The sequence below is a fragment of the Ursus maritimus genome, unplaced genomic scaffold, assembly GCF_017311325.1.
Source record: "Ursus maritimus isolate PB19 unplaced genomic scaffold, ASM1731132v1 scaffold_6, whole genome shotgun sequence".
Taxonomy (NCBI): domain Eukaryota; kingdom Metazoa; phylum Chordata; class Mammalia; order Carnivora; family Ursidae; genus Ursus; species Ursus maritimus.
In genome coordinates this window covers 34,178,032-34,204,425 of record NW_024426774.1, presented here as the reverse complement: position 1 = coordinate 34,204,425, position 26,394 = coordinate 34,178,032, and the positions used below count along the sequence as shown (strand labels likewise).

Sequence of the window (26,394 nt, the reverse complement as noted above, 5' to 3'; positions counted from 1 at the left end):
CGTTTAGCTCTTTCCCACAGCCGGAAAGGCAGGCGGCCACCAGCCCCTCTGTATGGGGGAGGAGTCCGCAAGTCCGTGACTCGACCAAGGTCACGCGGCAAAATCAGGAGTGGAACTCAGTTCTGTAGTCTCTAATGCCAAAGTCCACACTCCCTCCAAAAGCCTGGAGCGCACGTTGGGTTTCCGGAACTAGATAACTTTGAATACCAACTTTTTCATTTTCAGCGGGGGCAGACCAGGGCCAAGTTCAGTCTCAAGCCGAGACCTGATGGTGTGGGAAATACCCCGGGGCGAGAGGGCTTCCCCGATCTCCCGAAGGCCGGCTCTGCGCTGGCCGGCGGGGCGGTGAGCTGCAGTGCCGGGCTCCGCACCCCTCAGCCAGGAGTCTGGAGCCCCGACTCCTCGCGGAGAGCGAGGCTGCGGCTTTTTCCCCCTCCGGTCCCCGGCCCCTTCCCCAGCCACTCAGCCCCCACCCTGCACGGGCAGTTGGGTGAAACCGTCGACCGCGCGGCCTCCCGGGGGCTGGCGGGGTGGCGGTGGCTGGGCGCCAGGCTCTGTCCCGGGGCTGGGCCGCGCGGGGCGGGGCCACCTCCCTCCGCCCCTTCCCGGGCTCGCGCCGGGCGCGGGGTGGGGGGGGGGACGCGCCGCAGGGGACGCCTCCCCGGGTGGTCGCCGCGCCTAGGCCAATGAGCGCGCGGGGAGCCGCGATGGAGGCTGGGGCGGCCGGCAGCGCCCGGGACCCCCGCCGCCGCGCCCGCGTGCCCCCGAGCCCGCGGGGCTGGAGAGGGGGCGAAAGAGGCGCGGCGCCCGCGCCGGCCATGGAGGCGTCTCTGGCCCACGCCGGCCGCCCGACCCGCGCTCCGCGCCGCCGCGCCTCGAAGTTTGGCGGCTGACTCGGAAAGTTGCGCTCCGGCTCTGCCGCCGTGCCGCGTCCGACCTCCGGGCCTGCCCAGTTCGCCGCCGCCGCCGCCCTCCGCGGGGCCCGGGCCCCTTCGACACCCGCAGCCCCGCCTGCCGGGGGATGTGAGTCGCGGGCTCCCCAAGAGGCCGGGCGGGCTGCACGGGCCCCGGCGCCTCCCGAGGCACGCGCGGGCGAGGGGCAAGCCCCGGCCCCGGGCAGCTCGGGTCGCCATGGGCATCCAGGGCATGGAACTGTGCGCCATGGCCGTGGTGGTGCTGCTGTTCATCGCCGTCCTCAAGCAGTTCGGCATCCTGGAGCCCATGTCCATGGAAGGTAACGCTTGGCCCTCCGCCGGGGCCAGAAGTGTGTGGGGAGGGAGAAGCAGTCGCGCTCCGGGGAGCGGGTCTGCGGGCCCGGCGAGTGCGGCCCTCGGGCACACAGCGCTCAGCGGCACCTGCCGCCTGAGCCGCCGCCCCCTCCGGACTCCCGAGGGCTGGCCTGGGGTGAAGAGGACTAAGAGGACGGAGAGGCCTGGGGCTCGGGGAGCCCCAGAGGGGATGGAGCTGCGGTGCTTGGGGTGGGCGTGAGTGAGATGCCTGGTGACTCCCTGAGCCATCCTAGGCCTGCGGTCCGAGCCGCCCCGGGTGAGCACAGCCGGCTCGGGCCTCCCGTAGGCGGGAGGTGGCTCAGGATGAAGATGCCTGGAAGGATCCTCAGCCTAGGGTACCTGATGGTGGCAAGTGGTGAAACCTCAGCCACATCGTGGGGCTGCCCCCTTCGCCTCGACCCACGTCCCTAGGCAGGGTTCGGGCCCACGGGATAAGTAACCAAATCCTCAGGGGCCACATTTGTGTCCCAATAAAATATTAACTGAGGAGACAGACCTACTCTTAAATCAGACAGTGGACGGCCTCCCTGGGACCCCTGAGAGGCGCCCTTGGAGCTGCTGGCCAACCTTCTATACGTCCCTAAGACTTGTGGGCGGGTTAGGAGGAGGAGCCCCTCTAGGGCACACCCATTCTGAAGGGGACCTTGACCTACGGGGGCTGTAACTTCCCCTCCCCCCAGTTCCAAAGAGGCATTTGCATCCCCACACCTCTGTCCTGTGGGGAAGGGGCCAGCCTGTCCTGTTCCTGTTACCTGTGCTCCCTTGCTGTCCTCTCAGGGGAGGATGGGCATCCTGCCTACCTCAGCACTCTGCTGACCTTGCCAGGCTCCAGCTCCTGGGACTGAAACCCAGAGGTCCAGGCAGGGGAGGAGGGAAGGACTTGTCCTTGCCTCTGAACTGCCTGGCAGCCCCTCCAGCCTGAGGATGTGTCCCCAGTCCCCTGCCAAGGGCTGCTGAGGACAGGAAGGGGCACAGGGCCTAGAAACCAGGCCCTTCCTCCGTTTTGCCTTCAGAACCTAGAGCTGACTACCTGAAGTCGGGGGCTATGTGCCCCTAAGAAGCCATCAGGTTCCATCACACCTTTTCTAGGTGAGTTCATGGGGCACAGAGAGAAGACATGTGATCAAGGTGGTTCTGAGAGGTGCCACCTTAAGCTTTAAATTTTCCTTGGAGAGGAAAATTGCCCAAGCTGGCCCTGCAGTCTGGATGCTGACCCCGGCTGGGGACTGGCTGACAGGGGATTTAGTGGGAAATGCATCTGCATGAGATGAGGTTGGAGGATAAGCATCCTGCCCGGCTGTGCCCCTGAGGACCTGTGCCTCCTGCAGGGCCCTAGTCTGGCCCACATCCCCTGTCCTTTGGCCACCTGGCGTCTGGAGGGTGTGGGGGGTGGTTGGTGCTCAGGGAAGCCACGGCCACTACATTGATCTTCTCTGTTTCCTGGACCCTCCTGGGCCGCCAAGGGGCCAGGAGCACCAGTGGTCTCATTCTACCTGGTGCTGCAAAACCGTCCGAACTGAGCCCAACCCCCTCACAGGTCCAGGCCTGTGAAATTTGTCTTTGTGATTTCTAAGGAATAGGGATTTCTTTACAAGCTGGCTCGTATGCACAAGACTACAGATGCTCTCTTCAGCCTGCTGAAGAACTCCCTGCAGGCTCTAATGAGTTTCTTTTTTTGGGTGGCGTTGCCCGCTTGCGCCCCTTGGAGTTCTGATGTGTTGATGCAATGGGACGTGTTGAGCCTTAGTGCCGGCCAGGTCTTAGCGGAGGGTCCTGTCACCCACCCATGCTGATGTGAAGCTCCCTTAACCTTTCTCAGCCTCCGTTCCATGACCTGAAAAGTGGGCTGTGGCAGACGTGTAACTAGTCACCGGGGCTTTAAGCCTCCAGCACCATTCCTGGCATATAATAAATGCACACACTTTGTGAACCACTGGTATCACCAATAATTAGCCACCAATAATTACTCATAGTAACAGGACTGATTCATGGTTGAAAACATTCTCTCACTCAAACAGGCCTCCCCTCCTGCATCAGAGGGAGGGACTTACAAGTTCCAGATGTTCCGTGTTGATGGGGACTGGTGTCCTTTAAGTGTGTGGAAGGCCCATTGGCCAGGTAGTGTCTAAGGGACTGTCAGATGAGCTGTGAGGAGCCCAGGCCTTGTGGCTGCGGCCCGGATGGGAGCAGGCACTGAAGGAAGAGGGCTGGTGCCCGGCCCCCCTCAAGTGTGTGTGCATGCAGTTGTGTGTCTCTTGTCTTCTCTGAGCCTCCGTAGTTCCCATCTGTGAGCCGCCAGAGTTATGATGCCCCTGGGATTGTCAGGAACTAATGGATCTGGGTTCTAGGGATGCAGCCTTCTAGAAGTAGATGCAGATGATAAAAAGCCCTCTGTCTGCCCTAGGTCTCCCGTCAGTCTCTGCCTCTGGGTGACTCTGTGGGAACATTCCAGCCGGGTTTGGCCACTTAGCTTCCAAGGTGACTTTGGTGCATTTAACATTCTTGAGCCTTAATTTCCTTCTCTGTAGAATGAGGATAAAGCATATCTTCCCCTATGCATTTCAGGGGTGTGGTGAACGAAAGCACTTTGGAAAAGTGAAAAGCAGAACTCAAGTCTGAGGGACTCACAGGGTGGCGCACAGCGTAAAAAGTGACCCTGGGCCGGTAGTTCTTGGTGCTTGTTTGCAAGCCTTGACACCACCTTTTTGTCCACATCTGGGCCCAAGGCTTGACTTCGGTCACTGCCTCTTATTTCAGGTCGGATTTCCTAAATCCTAGACAAGTAGCTCTCAGCTGAGGGCAGTTTTGCTCTTCTGTGGACATTTGGTAATGTCTGGGGACATTTTTGACTGTCACAGTTGGGGAGAGGGGGCTATGGCATCTCGCAGGTAGAGGCCAATGTTCCAGCAATGAATGGGACGGCCCGCACAAGAAAGACTGATCAGGCCCAAATAGGCTGAGAAACCTTGTTCTGGAAGGAGCACTAGGGGCTAGGTGGCCAGGGGCTAGGACAGCTGCTTTTCAGGCCTGACTTAGTCACTGACACGCTGTCATTATCTTGGCCTAGTCACTTCTCTTACCTGAGCTCTTTCCTCATCTGTAGTGGGGTATCGGAGGCACCATCTCCCCCGGAGAACTTTCCCGACCCCTCTGGCTCCCCCCGCCCCTTTGGGTTGTGTTAGATGATGCTGTTCTGAAATTTTCTGTGCCCCCATCCCCACCCCAGATGGGCTTTCCGAGGGGGTCAGGGACTTGTGTCTCTATACTTATGGCCCTAGAGTGTGCTCAGCACTGTGTGGCAAACAGCAGGTGTTGAGTAAGTGTAAATTATGAGCCATCACCGGCACACATTTATTGGGCACCCTTTGTATGCCAGGAAGTGTGACGCCCCCAGGAGCACAACTAATGCAGGGTCTTGGCCCTCCCTTTAGGACACCCCTGGGCGGATGCCCTGTGAGGAGAGGACCCCTCTGGCTGGGGTGGGGACAGGGAATTATGACGGGTTGGGGGGTATAGGTGGGTGAAGAGACAGGCGTGAAGGGGGGAATGGGGTGTGCCCAGCCGGCCTGACCCACCACGCCTGCTCTTCCCTCTTTGAGGTGGCCCCACCCCTCTGCAGCCGCCCTCTGTGCACAGCTGCCCTCAGAGCCCTGGCTGACAGAGGTGGCCTGGGAACCTGCAGGGTCTGCAGCTGACTCTTGGCCCAGAGCACGCCCAAGGGGTGGCTGTCACTCCTGCTCTTTCCCTTGCTCTTCTCCAGCCAGCACCCTCTTCTGCCTTTGCTGGGGGCCTGTTGATACTCTGCGTATCCTGGCTGCCCTTTCCCTTGGCAGGGTCTGCCACTCTGTGACCTGCAGGTCCCCCAGGACTCCTGTAGCCCCTTGGCAGTTTCCAGATCTCGTGCTGATGACAGTGACAGCAGTCCACATCTTGTGAGTCTCTCTTGGTACATATCGTAATTTTGTCCTCAACAGCAGGCCCGTCCTGGAGATGAGGAAGCTGAGGCTTGGGGAGGGTAAGTCACCTAACTGAGGTGACCCAGCCAGGGAGTGGCAGAGCCAGGACTTGTACAAGTCTGGCACACCATCCTGGATGTGTCTCTAACCCCGCAGGGCCAAGGAGCCACAGACACATGCCAGCCTCTTACAGCATGGGTGTCAGCAACCCAGAGGGGAGGCAGCTAGCCGCCCGTGTCTAAATCCGAAGTGTCCCTTGTTGAGCCGTTGTGAAGACTAAGTGTGTGGCTGGGTGCAAACTCGTAAAGCAGTGCCAGCGCAGAGGAAGCACTTTATAAGTACTACTCCTTGTTATTTCTTGCCAAAAAATGCCCTAGCCCCAATTCCCCCCAGTGTCACCCATCACTAACCGTGTCCTGGAAGTTAGTGGGGGCGGAGGATGCACTTGACAGGCCCTTCATTGTGACAGGCGTCCTTCCTTCTGTGCTCGCTAAGGTCCTCCTGACTGGTTGGCCGGAGGCTTCTAGGCTGGGCTCTGGGAAAGGGAAGGAGGTGGGCTCGGGCTCCGGGTGGGTGGTTTCTGCGGGGCAGGGAGGTGGCCTGGAGCCTGAGGCCTGATGCTGTTGTCCGAGGGGAGATTTGGGCAAAGCCCCCTCCCTCCCCAAGTCAGTGCCTCAGCTGTTGAATATCTAGTGGCTTCAAAGCGCCGTAGCCATGGAATCTGGAACCGAGTCTTACTCAGAAGCCCAGTAAGCCCCTGACAGACAGAAGAGGCATTGCTGGCATTTGAAGGGGACTCTTGCCCCCCAGTGGTCCCTGGGGCTCCTCGGAGGGACCCCTAGGTCTAGGAGTCATCTGACCCGCAGGGGCTGTCAGGGCTGAGGTCTGCCGGCCGGGTAAGAGGGGTTGGAGCCAGCCGGTGTGGACGTCACTGTGAAAGAGTTTTGCTGCAAGGGGAGCTGGGATGGGTGCTGGCTGGCAAGCCAAGTGGGCGCAAGAGAAGCTTTTGCAGCCGCCTCCAGGGGAGCCTCACAAAGGTGGAGGCAGCCCAGGGGGCTTCCCCGGGCTCAGGCATACGTAGGCCAACCATGCCCCTCACCTAGGACCTGGTGCGTCTTTGCTCAGTGAATTAAAGATTTGGAGACACCTTTTCCGAGCCCCTGCAGGTGGGTCCTGCACAGAGGGGGCTGCGTGGCACGGGGTCGGGATCCTGGGCTGGACCTTCTGCTCCCTGGGAGGAGAGCCCAGTTGGTGATTTGTCAGTTGCTGTATAATGCGGGGACTTCCGCTTTAGAACCACAACAGCAACAACATTTTTTTTAAGACCAAATTTTTAAAAGCCTCATGCTTTCAGTCCTCTAACAAAATATTTGTTTGATGGAGAGGTTAAATCTTTGTTGCTGAGCCCCTGGTTATCAGTGGTCGGCGGGGGGTGAGTCGTGTCCGGGACAAGCCTCCAGAGGGCCAAGAGAAGGGCTGAGCCCAGGGAGAGGTTGAAGGGAGACCGCAGAAGCAGGTTGACCTCACAGTCTGGCGGAGCGTGGCTCCTCAGTGTTTTGAGGAAAGCTGTAGCAAATGGCCATTTAGATCCATTAATTGCCAGTCCTCCCAGTAATTGCAGGGGTGGGTGTGACGCCTCTGGCGGCTCCTCACAGATCTGGCTGCATCCCTGCGGAAACAAACCAGAGGGATGAGTCCCTGGATTTCTCTCGTGGATGAGCCAGGAGAGGTCTCCAGTGTCCCCTGCGAGCACGTGGGCTGCCCGGGATTGGGCCGGATGCTGTGGGAGTCAAGGTGAAGCCAGGTCCTCTGCTCCTGAGACAGTTCCAGACAGCTCCATGACCTTTTCTTGGTACATATATGTGTAGAGGGGGTGAAGGTGGGCGTGGGGGTGGAGGGGAGGGGGTGAGATCTCTCTTCCTCTTCTTACAAGGCCATCCACCCTACTGGATTAGGGCCCCACCCCTAGGACCTTGTCTTACCTTAATTACCTCCTAAAAGCCAGATCTCCAAATATAGTCACATTGGCTTAAGGGCTTCAACATACGAATTTTGGGGAGACCCAGCTCAGTCCATAGCACCAGTAAACAGAGAAAGTAGAACAGAGATGAGGGAGAGATAAGAATGGGGGGGGCACCTCTGAGGAGGTAACATTTGAGCAGACGAAGGAGGTGTGGGTTCTGAGAGAAAAGCAGTTGAGGGAGAAAGAATACCAAGTGGGGTTCCTGCAGAGGGGGTGTGCCTGGTGGGGTTGTGGGGCCCAGGGGGGCCAGAATGGCTGAAGCAGAAGGAGCAAAGGGAGAGACGAGGGTGATGAGGTCAGAGCTGGCTGGGGAGGGGTGGGGGTGGAGGTGGCATGCGTCTATTGGTTATTTATTGATTATTTTTATATTCAGAGCTTGGGGAAGGTTGTTGAACAGAGGAATACACAGGATATGTTTTCAGCAGCTTCCTCTAGTACTGTTTGAAAACTAGACCTACGGGACCCAGGGCAGAAGCAGGGCAATATGCTAAGAGAGACGCTGGAGCCTTGGACCAGGGTGGGGACGGGAAGTGGGAGAAGGGGTCAGAGGCGAGATATATGTTGAGAGTTAGAGCTGGCTGGCCATGCGTGTGGATTGAGCGCTGGGAGGAAGGTCTACGCCCAGAGTTTTGGCCTAAGTCACCATCCCCTGAGCTGGGAAAGGCTGTGGAGCATCAGGCAGAGGGAGAAGCAGGCTCCTCGCTGAACAGGGACCCCAAGGTGGGACTCTATCCCAGGACCCTGGCATCATGACCTGAGCCGAAGGCAGACGCTTCACTGACTGAGCCACCCAGGCGCCCCAACCTTATTTCATTTTATTATTTCCTGCCAATCTAGCTGTTGTGTTCTCATTGTAATTTGCATTTTCCTTTTTGTTAATGAGGTTGAGCCATCTTTCCCATATGTATTCATCTTTCCAGTTTCCTTTTTTTGATGATTATCTATTCTAGATATTTTAACTCTATCGCTTACTTTTCACATTTGGGTCTTTAGTTCATCTGGAGCCCACTTTTTCATGTGGTGTGAGAAAGGGATCCAGATTTCTGTGCTGAGCCAGTTTTCCGAAAACCACCTACTGAACGATCTGACCCTCCCACAAATCTTCTGTGACATTCCTGCTATACCTCGGTCTCTCTTTGACCTCTCTGGTCTGCTTTCAGTGTTTGTCTGTTCTTGTACCAACCACACAACTTTCATTACAGTGACTGTGAAAATGTATTAGTATTTAATGGGAAACATCCATTATACTTCAATCCATCTATACTCGTCCTTTCTAGATTTTTATGGACTTTTGTTCCTCCGTATGCATTTCAGAGTGATTTTATCAAGGTCCTCCAAAAGTCCAACTGGATTTTTCATTGGGATTGTGTTGAATTTACAGATTTCTTCAGGGAGAGATGACATCTTTATATTATGTGGTCCTATCTAAGATGGAATGTCTCATTTATTCAGATTACCTTTTGATATAGAAGTCCTTAGAGTTTTGGTTAATACTTAGATAGTTTTGAGTTTTTATTGCTATCATGAATGTTGTATTTTTAATTATATTTTCTAGGTGGATATTATTGGTGTAGAAAATTGCTATTGATTTTTGTAAATTAATCTTATATCTGGCAACCTTACTAAACTCTCATGTATATTGATTCTTTTGGTCCCGGTAGGGACCAAACATCTACAAGTAATGTTAGTTTTATCCTTTACTTCCCAATTCCTATATTATTTCTTTCTTTCTTGAAATTTCCTTAGAGCATTGGCAGGGTATCAGTGGTGACTGTGGCCAACCTTGGCTTGTCCCAAATCTTAAAGGCATTGTATCTGAGCCTTGGCCATTCAATCTAATATTTTCTATAAATAAAATGTAACTTGCAAATATAAGCTACATCAAGTTAAGAAAGTTCCCTTTAATCCTAGTTTGCTTAAAGTTTTTGTTGGTTTATTTATAAATAGATGTGGGTGTTTATCAAATGCCTTTTCTGTATTAAGGTTTTCATACGATTTTTCCCTCCATATTACAGATAAAACCTGAATCATGGTGTACTTTTTTTAGTACAGTTGGATTCAGTTAGCTGACATTTTGTTTAAGGTTATATCTACATTCAAAAGTGAAGTGGGCATGTAATTTTCTTTTTGTTTGCTTTTCCAGCTCTACTGAGATGTAATTGACATACAACATTGTATTGGGGCGCCTGGGTGGCTCAGTTTGTTAAGTGTCCCACTCTTGATTTCAGCTCAGGTTGTGATCTCAGGTTGTGGGATCAAACCCCACATCGGGCTCTGCACTCATCGTGCAATCTGCTTGGGATTCTCTGCCTCTCCTCCTCCCCCTGCTTGCTTGCTCTCTCTCTCTCTCTCTCAAATAAATAAATAAATAAACTCTTTAAAAAAAACCCCAAACCAAAAAAAAAATTATATAAATGTATGAAATGATTACTGTAATAAGGTTAATTAATGCATCCATCATCACACATAATTACCCTTTTGTGTCAGGGGGGAGTGAGAACATTTAAGATCTATTATCTTCTCAACTTTCATATATACAACACAGTATTATTTTTTGTTTTTTGTTGTTTTAAAGATTTTATTTATTAGTTTGACATAGAGAGACAGCCAGCGAGAGAGGGAACACAAGCAGGGGGAGTGGGAGAGGAAGAAGCAGGCTCCCAGCGGAGGAGCCTGATGTGGGGCTTGATCCCAGAACGCCGGGATCACGCCCTGAGTGGAAGGCAGACGCTTAACGACTGCACCACCCAGGCGCCCCCAACACAGTATTGTTACCTGTAGTCAACATGCTGTACATAGACCCCCATAACTTACTCATTTTATAACTGGAATTTTTACCCTGTGACCAACATCTCCTCATTTCCCCCACCTCCCTGCCCCGGCAACCACCAATCTACTCTCTGTATCTGTAAGTTTGGCTTTTTTTAGATTCCACATGTGAGTGAGATCATACGGTATTTGTTGCTCTGTGCCTGACTTATTTTACTTTGCGTGATGCTCTCAAGGTCCATCCATGGCGTCACTGTAATTTTCATTCTCGTATGGCCCTTCTATGATTTAGGAGTCAGGATTACGTTGTTGATCACTGGACTAGCAATATGGTGATCACCGGTGATTCTTGGAAAAGCGGTTTGTGTGGACCGGTGGGGTCCATGCCCCATAGGAGTAAGTTCAAAGGAGACTAGGAGAGGAAGTAAAGACAGTGAGTTAAAGGAGAGAAGAAATAAAGAGCTGCAGGGGACAGTAGGGCCAAGGAAGAAACAGCAACAGGTTTGGGATTTTTGTTTTATTTTTTGACCTTTGGAGGCAGAGGATTAAGTTATTCATATTCTTTAGTTCATGGGACATTATTAGTCCTGACCCATTTAAAACCCCTCTCTTATTTTGTTAATTTTTTCCTTTTTACCTCCCCCACCCCATTTCCTTCTACTCCTATAGGCAATTATTCTAGTTTGTATTTCATTTGCTTCTAATCTACATACAGTACAGTTCCCCTTTTTGGGATCCAGTTCTACGAATTTTGACAAATGCATAGTAATGTAAGCCCTGCCACAGTCAAGGTATGGAACAATTCTGTCACAGATGGGGGGCGCCTGGGTGGCACAGCGGTTGAGCGTCTGCCTTCGGCTCAGGGCGTGATCCTGGCGTTATGGGATCGAGCCCCACATCAGGCTCCTCTGCTGTGAGCCTGCTTCTTCCTCTCCCACTCCCCCTGCTTGTGTTCCCTCTCTCGCTGGCTGTCTCTATCTCTGTCGAATAAATAAATTAAAAAAAAAAAAAAAGAACAATTCCATCACAGAAATTCTCTCCTGCCGCCTTTTCTGTCATCAACACATGGCTTGTGGCACAGCCCCTTGCAGCCGCTGATAGATTGTCTTTCCCCCTGATTTCACAATTTTATCTTTCCAGAATGTCATTTAAGTGGAGTCATACTTTGCCTAGTCTGAATTCGTTCACTTAGCCAGTGCATTTGAGGTCCATCCGCGTTGCTACGTGTATCAATAGTTCGGTCACTTTTATTGCCGAGTCATATCCCACCGTGTGAATGCACCACACGCGGTTTATCCGTTCACTGGTTGAAGGACATTCGGTTTATTTCCAGCTTTGGGAGCTGGTAAATGAAGTTGCTCTAAACATTTGCATAAACATTATTGTGTCACTATAGTAGGTTTCGTTTCACATGGGTAAATACCCAGGAGTAGGAATTCTGGGTCATAGGGTAAGTGCATGTTTATAAGAAGCTGCCAAACTGCCTTCCAGATGGCCAGTAGCATTTGCATTCCCGCCAGCAAAGTGTCATGGTTCCAGTTACTCCGTTTCCTCGCCAGCCCTTGGTATTGTCAATAGTCATTAGTTAAGTGACACTAAGGGTGCGTAGCAGGGTCTCCTTGTGGTTTTAGGTTGTATTTCCACAATTGCAGGTGGTGGTAAACACCTTTTTAGGTGCTTATTTGCCACCTCTATGCCCTCTAGGTCAAGTGTCTGACCAAGTTTTTGCCCACTTCTTAATCTGAGTTGTTCTCTTACTGTTGAGTTTTGAGAGTCCTTCGTATAATCTGGATATCCTTTGTCGGGTATGTGATCTGCAAATATTGTCTTCCAGTCTGTAGTTTATCTTTTTATCTCTTTTATCTCTTGCAGAGTGAAGGTTTTAATCATCAGTAAACAGTACAATTTACCCAAAAATAAAATTTAAAAAAATGCAACTTGTCAATTTTTCTTTTATGGATCATGCTATTTGTGTTGTGGCTAAGAACTCTTTGCTTAAACGCAGGCCATAAATATTTCCTCCTGTGTTTTTTTATTTTTCCTAGAAGTTTTATAGTTTTATGTCTTATGTGTAAATCTATGCTCCATTTTGAGTTAAACCTTGTATTATATGTAAGGCTCATGTACCATGGAAAAATGTACCGCACATATGTGTTCCTCACCTATGGCTCGCTTATTGGCTTTCTTAATAACTTTATTGGTTTTTCCTCTATGTTTGTCTGTTTTCTTTTTCACTGATTGTCTTATTTTTATTATCTTCTTTGTTCGAATAACTTTGTATTTAATTTGCTCTTTTTCTGGGTTCTGAAAAGCTTAGATCTAGAAGTGTATATCATTGACTTTATACCTGTCTTCCTTTCTTATAAAGTAACTTAAAGCTATAAATTTCCCTCTAAATGCAGCTTTACCTGCATCCAGAAAATTTTGGTACACTGTATTTTTATTATCATTCAATGCAAAATATTTCAAGACTCTCCTTGTGATTTTCCTTCTCTGACTTATGGGTATATTAGTAGTGTGTTGTTTAATTTCCAAGCATTTGGGATTTTTTACCTATCTTTTTTTTTTTGGATTTTGATTTAATACCATTGCGGTCAGAGTTTTGCTTTATATTCCAGGATCTGGTTTATGTTGGGAACCACAGGATGTGCTCCTGAAAAGAATGTGTATTCTATAGTTGTTAGACCTCAGGTTCTCTAAATATTAATTTGATCAAATTGGTTGATAGTGTTTTTCAAATCTTTTGTATCTTTGTACCATTTACTGGAAAAGCATGTTAAGATCTTCAACTGTAACTGTGGTTTATCTGTTTCTCCCTTTAGTTTTGAATTTTTTTGCTTCAGGTATTTTAAAGTTGTTATCAGAAACATGTATATATTTTGTTTTGCTCTGTCTTCTTTTTTTTTTTTTAAGATTTATTTATTTATTTATTTGACAGAGATAGAGACAGCCAGCGAGAGAGGGAACACAAGCAGGGGGAGTGGGAGAGGAAGAAGCAGGCTCATAGCGGAGGAACCTGATGTGGGGCTCGATCCCAGAACGCCGGGATCACGCCCTGAGCCAAAGGCAGACGTTTAACTGCTGTGCCACCCAGGCGCCCCATGCTCTGTCTTCTTGATGAACTCTTGTATCATTATAAAATGTTCCTCTTTGTCTCTAGTCGTACCCTTTGTCTTGAGTTCAACTTTTTCTGCTATTAATACAGCCACACCAGGTTTCTTATCCATTCCACTCTTTCAATTTACATCTGTTGCTGTGATTTAAGGATATCCTTTTTGTAAGTAGCATATAGTTGGGTCTTGCCTTTTCACCCACTCTGAAATGTCTGCCTCTTGGTTGAAGTAAGCAACCAATTTTTAACACACATGTATGCCACTGTATGTCCCTTTAATCCAGCACACAGTTCTCCCTGATGTGCACCCCCCATGTTGTGCCTGCCCATCCTGCCTGCGATGCACCCCTGGGATGCCTCCAACTCCCCCATCAAAAATACTATTGCCATGAACGTCCTTGTACAGTCCCCTTAGCTGGCTAAGATTCTAGTTGGGATGTTCACCCAGGGTAGGAAGGCTGGCTTGCAAGATTTGCCTATACTTAATTTGACTAAGGATTACCAGATTTAACATGGTATGTCCACATGGTGATGGGAATGATCCAGAAGGGAGAGCAAAACAATGATGAAGAAAGCGTAGGGAGGCTTGCTGCAGTCCCATGCTTGAGACGGTGGAGCTGGGACCCACTGTGCAGGTGGAGGGGTTTGCCTTGGCCAGGAACCGGGACAGTTCGTTCCCAGAGAAGGAGGGAAAGCAGATGTTTGGGCCAATACAGGTAGATGTGGGGTGGGAGCTTGGAGAAATTTTCTTCTGTGGCTTCTGTTTTCTCAGTGATGTAGGCTGCAATCTGACAAAGGATGGGGGAGGAGGCAGTGGGAAATTAGAGAAGGAAGGTATGAAAGAGCTGTCTTGGAGATCGGGAGCATGCATGGACCAAGTCAACAAAGCCTGATTGCTGGGCACTTCTGAGGGCACAGTGGCCCTTAGTGAGCGGCATCAGGACTCGTGGGAGAGGCCCGGGTGAGGGGCAGCCCAGCACAGAGCTCAGTGTGCTCTGGTTAGCAGCACTGCACGTCTGGCACTGTACGTCTGGCACTGCGCTCGCCTCTGTGGGCACAGGGTGGGCAGTGCAGGGGGGCTCGCAGCACTCACGTGCAGTGGGAGCGAGCGAGCAGCTGTGAGATAATCATGCACTTACTGTTTTGCGGGACAATGGGGGAGGCCAGGGGTGGTGACAGTGCTGTGGGGATCGTGTTCCCCGTTTCAGTGGGAAGGTCTGTAGTTATGTGAGCCTGCTGTTCAGTAAGGCGCTCGGTACCATTTTGTTGATAGCTTGACTTTGTGTTATAGAAATGATGCAGGCCATACCAAAAGAAATTTTTTAAATATTTAAAAAAATCACAAATATGGGGCGCCTGGGTGGCTCGGCCGTTAAGCGTCTGCCGTCGGCTCAGGTCATGATCCCAGGGTCCTGAGATCGAGCCCCGCATCGGGCTCCCTGCTTGGTGGGAAGCCTGCTTCTCCCTCTCACACTCCCCTTGCCTGTGTTCCCTCTCTCGCTGTCTCTGTCTGTCAAATAAATAAATAAAATCTTTAAAAAAAAATCACAAAAAGTAAAGATCACCTGAAATTGACCTCCCCCGGACAAAGATAACCATGGTTAATTAACATTTAGATGTGTTATTATTAAAGGAAAGGTCTGGTCCCTGCCCTATGGGCCCTTGAGGTCTGACCTCCTACCCAGATGTGACTGACACCCTCACACCAAATGCAGCCAAGCAGCAGCATGTTAGGCTGGATGGGCCAAGAGCAGTGACCTCTCCATTCCTGGGGGAAATCAGGGAGGTCAGCATGGAGGAGGTGGTCCAGGAATTGGATTTCGAAGGCTGATGTCCCACGAGCTTGTCTTGCTGTCTTTTTCTGTCCCACCTCCCTTTGTTCAGTGCCTCTCTAGGATAAGACCCGCTCCCAGCCCCCATCCCACGTGTGGCTGAGAGGGTGATACACTCTAGATGAGGCAAGTGAAGGGGGCCTACCCTGTGTGAGGAGCAGGGCAGCAGAGCAACCATGAGGCACAACTCCTGAGTGTGTGTCATTCCACCGTAGCCACTCCATTTGCTCAGTGCACAGCCTGTGGGGCCATCCATGGTAGTCGTGTAAGGAGAGTCCCTCTACCCCTACTTTAGCCCATGGCCTGGTTCCCACACTGGAGCAAGAGGAAGAGCAGGGGCACTTGTCCCACCCTCCCCGGGTCTGTGTCCCCTTTCAGATAGCAGCGACAGTGAGCTGGAGCTGTCCACAGTGCGCCACCAGCCGGAGGGACTAGACCAGCTGCAGGCACAGACCAAGTTCACCAAGAAGGAGCTACAGTCCCTCTACAGGGGCTTCAAGAACGTGAGTGCTACCCATCCCTCCGGGAGAGGCCCTGGCCTAGAGAGACCTTCTAGAAACTTCTCCATGGCACAGCAAATATCCTAGGGGCCTTTATGGGTCTTAGTTTTGTGGGAGAGCTGTCTCGGGGTGGGTCAGGTCCCAGAATCAGTATTCTGAAGGCACCATCCTCCTTTCTGTGTGTTCCCAACGCTGGCACAGGGGAGGAGCGTATGGAGGGACCAGCCAGCATCCTCCCACTTACCCTCCTACGTCACCCTGCCCCACCACCAGGCTTTCCCCAGCTCCGGGACTCAGTAGAGCCCAGCAGTATCTCAGCCAGCAGTCCCCAGAGGGAGGAGAGAGGCCAGGCCCTGTGGAGTTTGGGGATGGGGCTGGGGATGGCTGAGCTCACTGAGGGGTGACTTCCTGCTGCAGGAGTGTCCCACAGGCCTGGTGGATGAAGACACCTTCAAACTCATTTACTCCCAGTTCTTCCCTCAGGGAGGTGAGTCTGAGGCCAGGCCCCCTGGCTCTTCCCCAAAGCCCAGCCCCCCTGTGGCAGCTCTACAAACAGTGGGTGTCACTTTGATGGGGAGGGGATCCTTGCTTCCACCCTTTGCCTGCCAGAGACCCCGTGTTGCCTCTGTCCTGTTGGAAGGGCGGGGAACTCCCGCTCTGGGTGCAGCTGGAACCCACAGTGGGGCTGCCTGGGGTGGGAGCCCCAGCACACCCCAGCGCTCACCCTTGCTCTCCCCAGATGCCACCACTTACGCACACTTCCTCTTCAACGCCTTCGACGCTGATGGGAACGGGGCCATCCGCTTTGAGGTAGGTCCCCGCTGACCCCTCCCACATCCCCTGCCCCTGTAGCCCTCGGGCAGGGGGGATCTCCCTGCTGTGGCGCCTCTCTCGGGCCTTCCAGAGCCCCAGACACGATCCTGGGTGTCAGTGGTCCAGTGTGTCCTCCAGAGCAGGAGCGGACTGTGCTCGGCTGGCCCTGGGCCTAACTGCGAAGTTAGGGAAATGTGATGTGGCCGTCCGGCCGCCCTCCTCTCACTCAGCCTCTTCTTCATTCCAGCCCCACCAAGCCAGGGTCGCTGCTAAGGCACACTGAGGCCATAGGAACCCAATGTGGAAAGGGGGCAAAGGCTGGGGCGCCTGGGTGGCTCAGTCGTTAAGCGTCTGCCTTCGGCTCAGGGCGTGATCCCAGAGTCCTAGGATCGAGCCCCACATCAGGCTCCTTCTCTGGGAACCTGCTTCTTCCTCTCCCACTCCCCCTGCCTGTGTTCCCTCTCTCGCTGGCTGTCTCTCTCTCTGTCAAATAAATAAATAAAATCTTAAAAAAAAAAAAAAAAGGAAAGGGGGCAAGGCTGCACTCGGGGGTCTGTGCACCTGGCAGCATTTCAGGCACCCAGCCCCAGAATGTACCCTTTGCCACAAAACAGGCAGAGCGGCCAGCCTGAGCGGGCACGGCAAGTGATGCGAGGTGTGCCCGCCTCCGACACCTGGCCCCCAGCGGGCCCTTGCGGGGGCTCCGTGGAGCCGGCGAGCAGGCTGGCCCTGCTGTGGGCTCCACCTCGGCTGGCCACACGGGACCATTTGAGAGAGGCTCTGTCTGTGGAGCCCAGGCCCCTAAAAATAGCTGCAGGCGAAAAGCTGAAACCTCTTTGGAGAGGAGAACCTTGCTGAGAGCCTGGCCTGATCGATAACCACCCTGCTCGGCTGCCAGGGCCAAGGGCAGCTGACAGGAAAGCGGAGGAACCAGCCGGCGGGGCTCAGAGAGGCCCTGGACGCGCCGGGGTGTAATAATAACCCACCGGTAATGCCGCTTGGCCGAGTTTTGTGCGGTGGCCAGCCTGCACACTGACGCGGTGCCGAGCTGGGGGGGGGCGGGCGGTGGAGGCCACAGCCTTTCCCTGTGACCACAGGGCCCCGCCCACCCCGGCTGCAGCCTGGGGGCTAGTGTCGAGTAAGTGCAGTGTCGTCACCTGTCCCGTTTTCACTGATACCTGCCTGCGGTAGGAAGCCGAGCACCACAGAGGTAGACGGGAAAAATTGATTGTCCTCCGCTGTGACCCGGCTCTTGTGTGTCCTTGAGGGGGCACCCGAGATTCCAGGACTAAAGGGTGAGCCCCAAGCAGGGCTCTGTGAGAGAGACTTTCTCGTTCAGAAATCAGCTGACGGGATAGCTCCCCAGGGTCCTGGTGCGCGGTGGCTGTCAGGAGGTCATCCGCCTGTGGTCTTTGCTCTCACTCCCCGGAGGGGGAGGTCTGGTGGTCCCTGTAAGGTGGTAGGTGGTGGGGGTCTTTCTGGGGTGTGCTGTCAGTGGCTGAGTTGGGAACACGCTAGGCGCCTTCTCAGAAGGCCCGGCGTCTCCGGCATCATCCCTGGCCTTCCGCTGGCTTCTTGCCAGTCCTTCTGGCTCCATATGGGTGTGTTTGTTTATCTTGAGGACCTTCTTGATTTCAGTTCTGCTCTAGGAAAGCTTTCTCAGAAAGGGAGGGGGGCACGTATGTCCCCAGGGACCTTCCAATCAGCAGGGCCCAGTCCTGGGTGCACCACTGGTTGGGGCCCCGTGGCAGGAAGGACTCGGGCAGGGGGTGGGGGGGGGTGACTCTTGGCCCGCCTGAGATGGACTCTTTCCATGTGCCCTTAGAACAGAAAGTCAGGTCAGCTTACTGACATTTAAAAGGATCCCAATCCTTATTGCATATTCTTGAGAGACAAGACACGTATTAATTAAAGTTTATTGATGTGGTCAAATATTGTACCTTCCCTACCCAACGTCATCTTTGCCAAGCGGGGGCAGCGGTCCCACGTCCCACCTCAGGGTCCGCCTGCTGTGCTGTTCCTCTTGGGTCCTCTGGGACATGCCCACAGGAGGGAGCCTGGTCTTGGCCTCCGCAGCCCAGGCACAGGCCATGTGCCTACAGATAGATGCACCAGAACCCTCCACGCCATCCAGGGCCTTTCTCATCCAACCCACTCATCTTGCCAGCACGCTGCTGCTTTTTTGGAGAGTTAGGGCCAGTTGTGTGTCTGGAGGAAGGAGTGGCGGCCTCTCCCCGAGCTCCCTCTGCAGTAACCCCCTCCCTGTGCCATTCACTGGCCAAACCCGACGGGAGGGCAGTAACCAGAGAGAATGTGTGCGGGCTGTCATCACACCCTGTGCTCCCCCCTTCCGGCTGAGCTCCTGCTCTGCGCTCTACTGGGTGCCCCTGCTGTGCACTCAGGGGTGTCTCAGCCTGGGAGGCCTGTGTCACCGTGCCCCTCTTGCTCCCCGGGCTCTGCCTCAGGGACGCAGCCGCAGAGCAGGGGCTGTGGAGGCGATGGACTTCATTTGCCTTGGAGTTCAGGTCAGGGAGTTACAGCTAGTGACAGTCCCACCTGAAACTGCTGTGCAGGGCTGGAAATGTACAACTACCAAGGACTCGGATGTGTGCTGGCAGGACAGGGGGGCCTCTCTGGGCCAGTGGTCTCGCAGGGGACACGCCCACTCATCTCTGTGCTAGTACCGTCACCACTGTCCTACCTACACACTTCGGGACACAGAACTGGGACATTTCTCCGTTGGTTGTGGCTGCAAGGCGGCAGGCCTGGGTCTGCGAAGACAAGATGGCGGATAGTAATGCCAGCGCCCCCCATGGTCCACGCGGGCACCCGAGAAGGGAGGCCCTGTGTGGGCCTCACGATTCCCTGCGCCCTTGAGAGGGACTGCACGCCTTTGCCTCCCACGGGGAAAGCCTGTCAGATCCCAGGGATGTGATTTCGGGGACACTGTACGTCTTCACTAAATCGTGCGCAAGCTTCAGTGATGATTCCCCAAACTTGGGCATGTAGGAACTATCACCTGTTTCTCCTTTAACATTTTCATTTTCTTCACTGACACATGCATGACGGACTTCGCGAGCCCAGTAGGGTGACAGGGTGTGCTTTGCAAAAGCAGCCATGAACCCCCCACCCACACACCGAGGAGGCCGCCACCTGCTGTTAGCCCATTGCCACTGTTTGTCTCTGTGTCCCCAGTAGCACACGTGGTGCCCCTTCCCGGCTGCCCGGTTCTAGACTGCTGGCTCTCCACTGTGGGGGGCGAGGCGCTGGGTCTCCCACGTGCACACACGCCTTTCCCATATCCCCTGGCTTTCCGGAACGATAGGCTTCAGGTGAGACAAGGACCGTGGTTTGCTCTGATGGCGTGAATTTGATGCCCAGCTGAGCCTTCTGGTGAACTGATTATGTTTTCCTTTCCCAGCACACGTTCTTATTCTTGCTGCCAATTAACAGTGGTCCTGATTTTTGAGTTGCCTGGGGGCTGTGATCTCATCAGTAATTCAACTCCAGGCCTTTCTCCAGTTGTCCAGACGGGCATCTCCCTGGGTATGCTTCCCAGCCTCTTTCCCCTCCGGGCTTGGGTCTCCTGGTTCCAGAATTCCTCGTCTTCCTCTTCCTTGCTTTAGTCTCCCTTTTCAGAGGTACAGCTACGAGCAGCTTCCTATGAAAGAGTAATGTGGGAGGTAACTTTTGAGGCTTTAGATTCTGGAAGCGTCTCCATTGTGTTCCTGCTCTTGCTTGATCCACTGTACAGGACCAGAGCTGCAGTGGGAAGTTGCCCTCCTTCCCAGTGGTGGTGGCCACACTTTAATGGCTTCTTGCCTCATGTCGCTGCTAGAGGCAAAGCATGCCGAGTCCTGACCCTGTGTATGGGAACTGATTTTGTTCTGTTTGGTTGTGTTTTTCTCTCTGGAAGCTTGTAGGATCCTTTTTTTGCACCTGGTTTACTGAAACGCCATCCTGACCGGTGCCTGCAGGCAACACGGTGGGCCGTTTCCGTGCACTGTGCTTGGCCTCGGCAGGACCTGGACATTCCCAGCCTTCCGTTCTGGGGAGTCCTTCCTTACTTCCCTGGCCTGCTTTCCTCCCTCCCCTCCGGTTCTTCCTGGAACTCCAGGTGCACAAGTGGTAGTTCCTCGAGAGTGGACCTCTCGTTGCCCTCTTTTCTCTCTTCCAGCGTTTTGCCTTTTCACATGACTTTATGGAAGATTCCATGTGCTCTTCAAAACCTCCTTCTGAGTCTGTCATTTTGCTTGCTTATTTTTAATTCCCAAGAGCTCTTTCTCGTTCTCAATTACTCCCTTTCTCTAGCGTCCTATTTTTATTTTCAGGGTGACAGGTGTCTAATCTCTACTTCTAGTCATTGTTGTTAAGTTTTTTCCTCCTGGAATAAGTTTTGTTTCTTCCAGATTGCTTCCCTGTCTCCCTTAGCCTCTCTCAGGTACAGGCCTCCTCAGATCCAGAAAATCTGATGTTTGAGGGGCAGCCAAACCCCTTCCGTCGTCTTCCACTCCCTGTTCCAGGACAGCCCTGCTCTTCTCCCTTCTTTCAGAAAAACCTGGGAGGGCCACACGGGGTAGGGAAGGCTCGCCCTGCAAGCCTTCTGGGAAATGGAAGAAAGGGCTTGCTTTCCACCAACTGTTAGAGCAGTTGGAGTTTTCACACAGAAGCCGCTGGAACAGTCATGTCTCATTACATTATAATAAATTATCTGTCACACCTCAGAAATGACGGCAGCACACAGGCGTGTCGTGACCCCGGAGCTGAGCACTGTTAGTTTAGCTTTTAAGCTATAAGTTTGCAAGCACCTTGGCATGCAGGTCCTTGGTGAACTAAAAGTAGAGCAGCCCCCTTTTTAAAAGATCTCCCCCCCCCGGTCTTCTGTATCAGGAGCCAGGCATTATAAGGTACCATGTCTTTGAACATCTTTATTTGAGAAGATCAGTACCAGCCACCACACACACACACACACACACACACACACGCATGCACACACATACACGCATGCACACACACACATACATGCATACACACGTGCGCACACACACACACACGCGTGTACGCTCACGCTGTGTTGACCTAACGGACACCATCTGTCTGTGCCGCAATGACGGCTCCTCCCCTGTAGGGGTGTGAGGCCACACAGCAAACTGGCAATGAAATCTGGGCGTTGGGCTGTCACTCCTCACCCTCCCCTCCCTTCATAGGACTTTGTGGTCGGCCTCTCCATCCTCCTGCGAGGAACAGTCCACGAGAAGCTCAAGTGGGCCTTTAACCTCTACGACATCAACAAGGACGGCTACATCACCAAAGAGGTACAGGGCGGTGGGGGCCGTGGCCGCCTGCCCCTCTCCCTTGCTGCCGCGCCACACTCCCAGCCTCTCTCCTCCGCTCCCCTGCCGCCCTGGCTGCCCTGCCTGCCTTTCCTGTTCAGAGACACCGCTCTCAGCCCCACCCTGGAGGGGACAGCAGCCAGGGGGCTCTCCTGTCCAGGCTCTTGGTCCTGGACCCCTGGGTGCTTGTGTGCCTCTCACCATGCAGCTCAATCTACTTCGACAGATGTTCTCAGAGCATTCTTTCTCACAGGGAGGTCCTGAGGGAGACACAAGTGGAATAGCTGGGGACAGAGAGTAGGAGGAGCCAGCCTTGGCTCCCACCAGTCAATGGGGCAGTGTGGTCCCTTAAGGCAGGTGGGGGCCCTTGCCATACTGGCCTACAATCAGGTTTTGTTTAGCCCAAGCATTATTTGGTATATGAAATCGTTGCTACAGTTTCAGATTTTGGAGATGACCCATCAGAATCTCTCTGCATCTTCTAGGGAGTCAGAGGCTAGCACTGGGGACACTAGATGGGGGTGGGCTCGTCTCCGTCCAGCTGGGGCCCCCGTCCTGTTCACTCTCTGCTGCCCTGGAGGTGCCCTCCCCGTTTGGATGCAGCCCCTCCCCTTGGGCCCTGGTACCTCCCTACATCCTTGCAGCCAGGCTCAGCCAGCCCCTCCGGCCCCCTGCAGGAGATGCTGGCCATCATGAAGTCCATCTATGACATGATGGGCCGCCACACCTACCCGATCCTGCGGGAGGACGCGCCTCTGGAGCACGTGGAGAGGTTCTTCCAGGTGAGAGCTCGAGCCCCGGACCTTGAGGGGGCGGGCAGATGGAGGAGGGACAGGCTCCCCCTCTTAGGATGGCCCTGGGCAAGCCACTCCCCTCTCTGGGTCCCCCTCCCCCCACGAGGAGGTTAAACTCGCATCCCCCACCGGGCTGGTTGTCAGGATCCCGGGGAGCAAATTAAAACATCTCCCCCACGCCCCAATCCACTGAACCTCACCTCAGGGCAGGCCAGGGGCAGTTGACACCCAGGCCAGTGTTCTGGTGCCTTTCAAGAGCTCTCCCAGCCCCTCCAGAAAAACCATGCAAGAGGAGCGGGGTTGGGGTGACCTTGCTCTGTGTCCATGGGGACGAAAGGGGCTGAAGCTTCCACGTCGCATTTGCTGGTGGCCCGTCCTGTGCCTCAGTTGCTCTGTCTGCCCTGGCTGCCTGTTGGGGAGGTGAGGGGGTCAGATGAGCATGGGGATGCATTCTGGAAGTGTAAGCCCAAGAAAGCTGCTGGGAAGTGGCTGGGTGTGGCGAGCAGACTGGGGAGATGCCAGAGAGGTCATCTGTGCCACGAAGGTAGCTGGGGAGGGCCCTTGACGTGGCCTGGATCCAGGGTAGAAGACGGGACCCACAGACTCACTGAGGACACTCCTTGGGTTACAGAAAATGGACCGGAATCAGGACGGGGTGGTGACCATTGATGAATTCCTGGAGACCTGTCAGAAGGTAGGTGGCATCAGGAGTTGAGGACACCCAGGGTCCCGCCCCTGCCAGTCCCCGAGCCCCTCCCGACCTCCAGACTCCATGTTCACACTTTTGTCTGAGCCCATCCCTTTGCCACTGCTCCTGTCAGCCCACAGCCCACAGGCACACCATCCCTCAGACTGCCCTGTAATGCCTCACATCAGAGGGGCAGACATGGGCCAATAGGAGGATGATTGGGCCCTGGGGCCCTCAGCACGGGGTCACACTGTAAGAAAGGCGCCTGGAGCCTCCCCCAGCCTTACTGTTGACCCTCCTCTTCAGAGCACCCTTGGGGGCCACGACATGTGCCTCCGCTGGCCTTAGCCATCTGCCTCACTCCCAGAACGGCCTCTCAGGTGCCTCTGGCCGCCGTCTGAGGGCAGCCAGGGAAGCCTGTCCGTCAGCGAGTCAGCAGCCCCCAGATGCGCTTGCAGTCAGACGCCCTGGCTGAAGATAGGCTCTGCCTGACCAGCTGCCCCTCCCCCCAGTGAGAGAGACAGAGTGGTCACTGCGGGGTTCCAAGTCCCTGGCAAGAATCTGCTCAAGGTAGGAGCGGTTGGGCACGGGCCCGCCCTCCCCAGCCGGGGTCTGACCCGGCCTCTCCTCCTCCTCTCTCCACACAGGATGAGAACATCATGAGCTCCATGCAGCTGTTTGAGAACGTCATCTAGGACATGTCGGTGGCGAGGGGTCCTTGAGTGGCCACTGCCACCTCTGCCCCCAAAGAAATCTCAATCCTGCCAGGAGCAGCCTGAGAAACTTTTTTCTAATATATTTGCAAAAAGTGAACAGTTTGCTCTAGACACACACACACACACACACACACAGAGCCCCTTCCTTCGGGCTGGCAGAGGGGGTGCAGAGGTCGGGGTGGGCTGAGTCTGGCTGGGAGCTCCCTGTCCAGGCCCGTGGGGTGGGGCTGCCTCTGGAGTGGGCGCTGAAAGAGCCGTGTCTGCAGGCTGCTGGCCACGGGGTGCTGTCAGGAGGGCGCTCAAGGTCCCCTACAGAGGAGGGTCCAGTCACCAAAGGCCCCGCTGGTGGGAGTCCCCTCGCCCCTCCCTCCCACCACCCTTCTTTCCCACCACACATGGGCCAGGTTCTGGGGCCTACTCTGGCCTTCTTGCCCCCCAACCACTCCCCTGACCACTGGCTACACTCCCAGAATGCTCGTCACCACAGGACACTGGCAGGGCTGTGGGGGGTCAAGAGAGTTGGGACGAGGAAAGAGGTAGTAATGGAGACAGCCTGCTGTTTCCTGGAAACACTGCCCTGGGGTCCCAGGATGCCTGCCACTCCACTGGCAAGCTCCTGTGGTAAGGGGCCACTGGACTCTTCTCTCCATCCTGGGAAGGGGGCTCAGGGATTGGGTTTCTTGGTGGAGAATCTTAGGGGAACTGTCTGCCAAGTCCACCGAAATGGAAGGAGCCTTCTCTTGCCTCAGTCCTAGCTCAGTGGGAGTGAAGCGGGGCGTTGGGGGGGGGGGTGCGCCCATACTCCAAGGTCATAACAGGTTCTAAGAAGAGGTCACAAGGATCAGGGACTGGCAGCCAGGGAGCCCAGGTGGCAGAGCAAGCCTGAGAAGGGGCTTTTCCCTCCTTGCTTGTTAGCTCCTGTCTCCCTTGGCCCCCAGCTCGGATGAGCACCCCCCCCCACTTCCTGGTTAGGGTCCTAAAGCAATGTGGCCACCCCTCTATACACAGGCTCACCCAACCCCATACAAAAAGCACAAGCACCCAGAGCAGCTCAGGTGGCAGCCCACAAAGGGAGCCAAGGACACTGTTTCTCCAAGATCAGGCCTTTCTAGTGGGCTGAGGCCCCGGGTCGCGGTGGCCCTAACACAGGTAGCTCTGGAGAAGAAGCATGGGGGTCCATTCTGTGCCTCAGAGCCATGCGGGCTCAAAGCCCACCCCCAGCCCGCCCAGCCCAGCTCACCAACATTCAAAAGCACAAATCATAGGACCCTTCTTGCCTGGGTTCTGCTCTGGGGATGGAGGCTGATGTCAGCTGAAGGCAGAACCAAGAGTGAGGGCTAAGGGGCCTGAAGCTGAGTGGTAGGTCAACAGAAACCTCCAGGAAAGAGACAGAGGCTGCTCCCATCCGCCCAGGCCTCCCCAAGAAGGAACCCAGTCCCAGGTAGCGTGGGCCTTTCTGAGGAACATTCCCGTACAATACATTCCACCGGCTGCCACCCCCTCTCTGCTCAGGCCTGGCCCAGGGGTGAGCAGGGCCCTCAAAGGAAAGGTGGAATGGAGGAGGCCGTGGAGATTGGCCTGGTTTGGCCACAGGGACCCCTTGTCACCCACACACAGGTGGTCCTCTCCCTTGGAGTTGTACTGACACCCCATCTCCAGTTTGACTTGGGGGGGGGTCTTTCTTCCCTCCTCCAGGAGGGCATCAGCTTTCCCTGGCTCAGGGATCTTCTCCCCCTCTGCCCACCCCCAGCCCAGCCCTCCCAGCTGGCGTAGCTGTGCTTCTAAGGGGCCGAGGCCATAGGAGAGGGTCACCACCATGCCCCTGCCCCTCTTGGCCTGGGGCCAGACTGGCTGCACGTCCAAGCAGGAGGGGTCTGTCTCCCACGCTGGGATGCGGACCGGCCGCATGTCTGCATGGCAGAAGCGTCTCCCTTGGGTGCAGCCTGGGAGGGTGGTTCCTGTTCTTAGCGCCCACCAATATTCTGTCCTGTATATTTTAATAAAATAAACTTGGCAAAGAAGAGGGACTCTTGTTGGCTTTATCCCAACTCTGGATTTCAGTCCAGCCCCTCCCATCCCTGATGCTATTAGCCATGGCTCTTGCCCAGGGCTGTGCTCGTAAATGTCTGACATTCCCTGAATTGTAGCATTTGCCAATTTCCACGCTCACTCCCGCTGTGACGTCACTGAAGGCGGAGCCGGGAAGGGAGGTCTGCTGTTGGGAAGCCTTTACGAGAAGCTCCAGCCCCGCAACCTCTCCAGAGCCAGTGAGGCAGGGTGACTCCTTGAGGGGCCATTTGTATTTCATTCCCAGACCATTTTTCTTTTCCAGTTCCAAGAAGTCGTTTCTGCCGTGTCCCCTTGGCTGAAGCAGAATCTGCCTGAAGAGAGCTTCCTTTCCTGGCTTTATTTTCAAAAGTGTAAACTCAGTGAGAATTATGCCAGGGGCGGGGCAAGAAATGAGAACCTGGCAGGGAGGAGAGGAAGGGCTTTCCCTAACCCAAGGACAGGGAGGAGGAAGGTTCTGGGGGGATCTGCAGTGCTTTAAGGACCAGACCCCACGCCGTGT

At 54.3% G+C, this 26,394-nt stretch overlaps 1 protein-coding gene across 1 annotated transcript; it reads left to right on the top strand.

The window, feature by feature from the left end:
• Window positions 1–1,041: 1,041 nt before the first annotated feature.
• KCNIP3 (potassium voltage-gated channel interacting protein 3) lies at window positions 1,042–25,852 on the top strand. Its single transcript, XM_040623166.1, has 8 exons — window positions 1,042–1,234; window positions 15,360–15,484; window positions 15,899–15,968; window positions 16,221–16,291; window positions 21,502–21,609; window positions 22,305–22,409; window positions 23,053–23,115; window positions 23,757–25,852. Exons 1-8 carry the CDS (start codon window positions 1,132–1,134, stop codon window positions 23,802–23,804), a joined length of 693 nt encoding a protein of 230 aa, XP_040479100.1. The 5' UTR covers window positions 1,042–1,131; the 3' UTR covers window positions 23,805–25,852.
• Window positions 25,853–26,394: the final 542 nt, after the last annotated feature.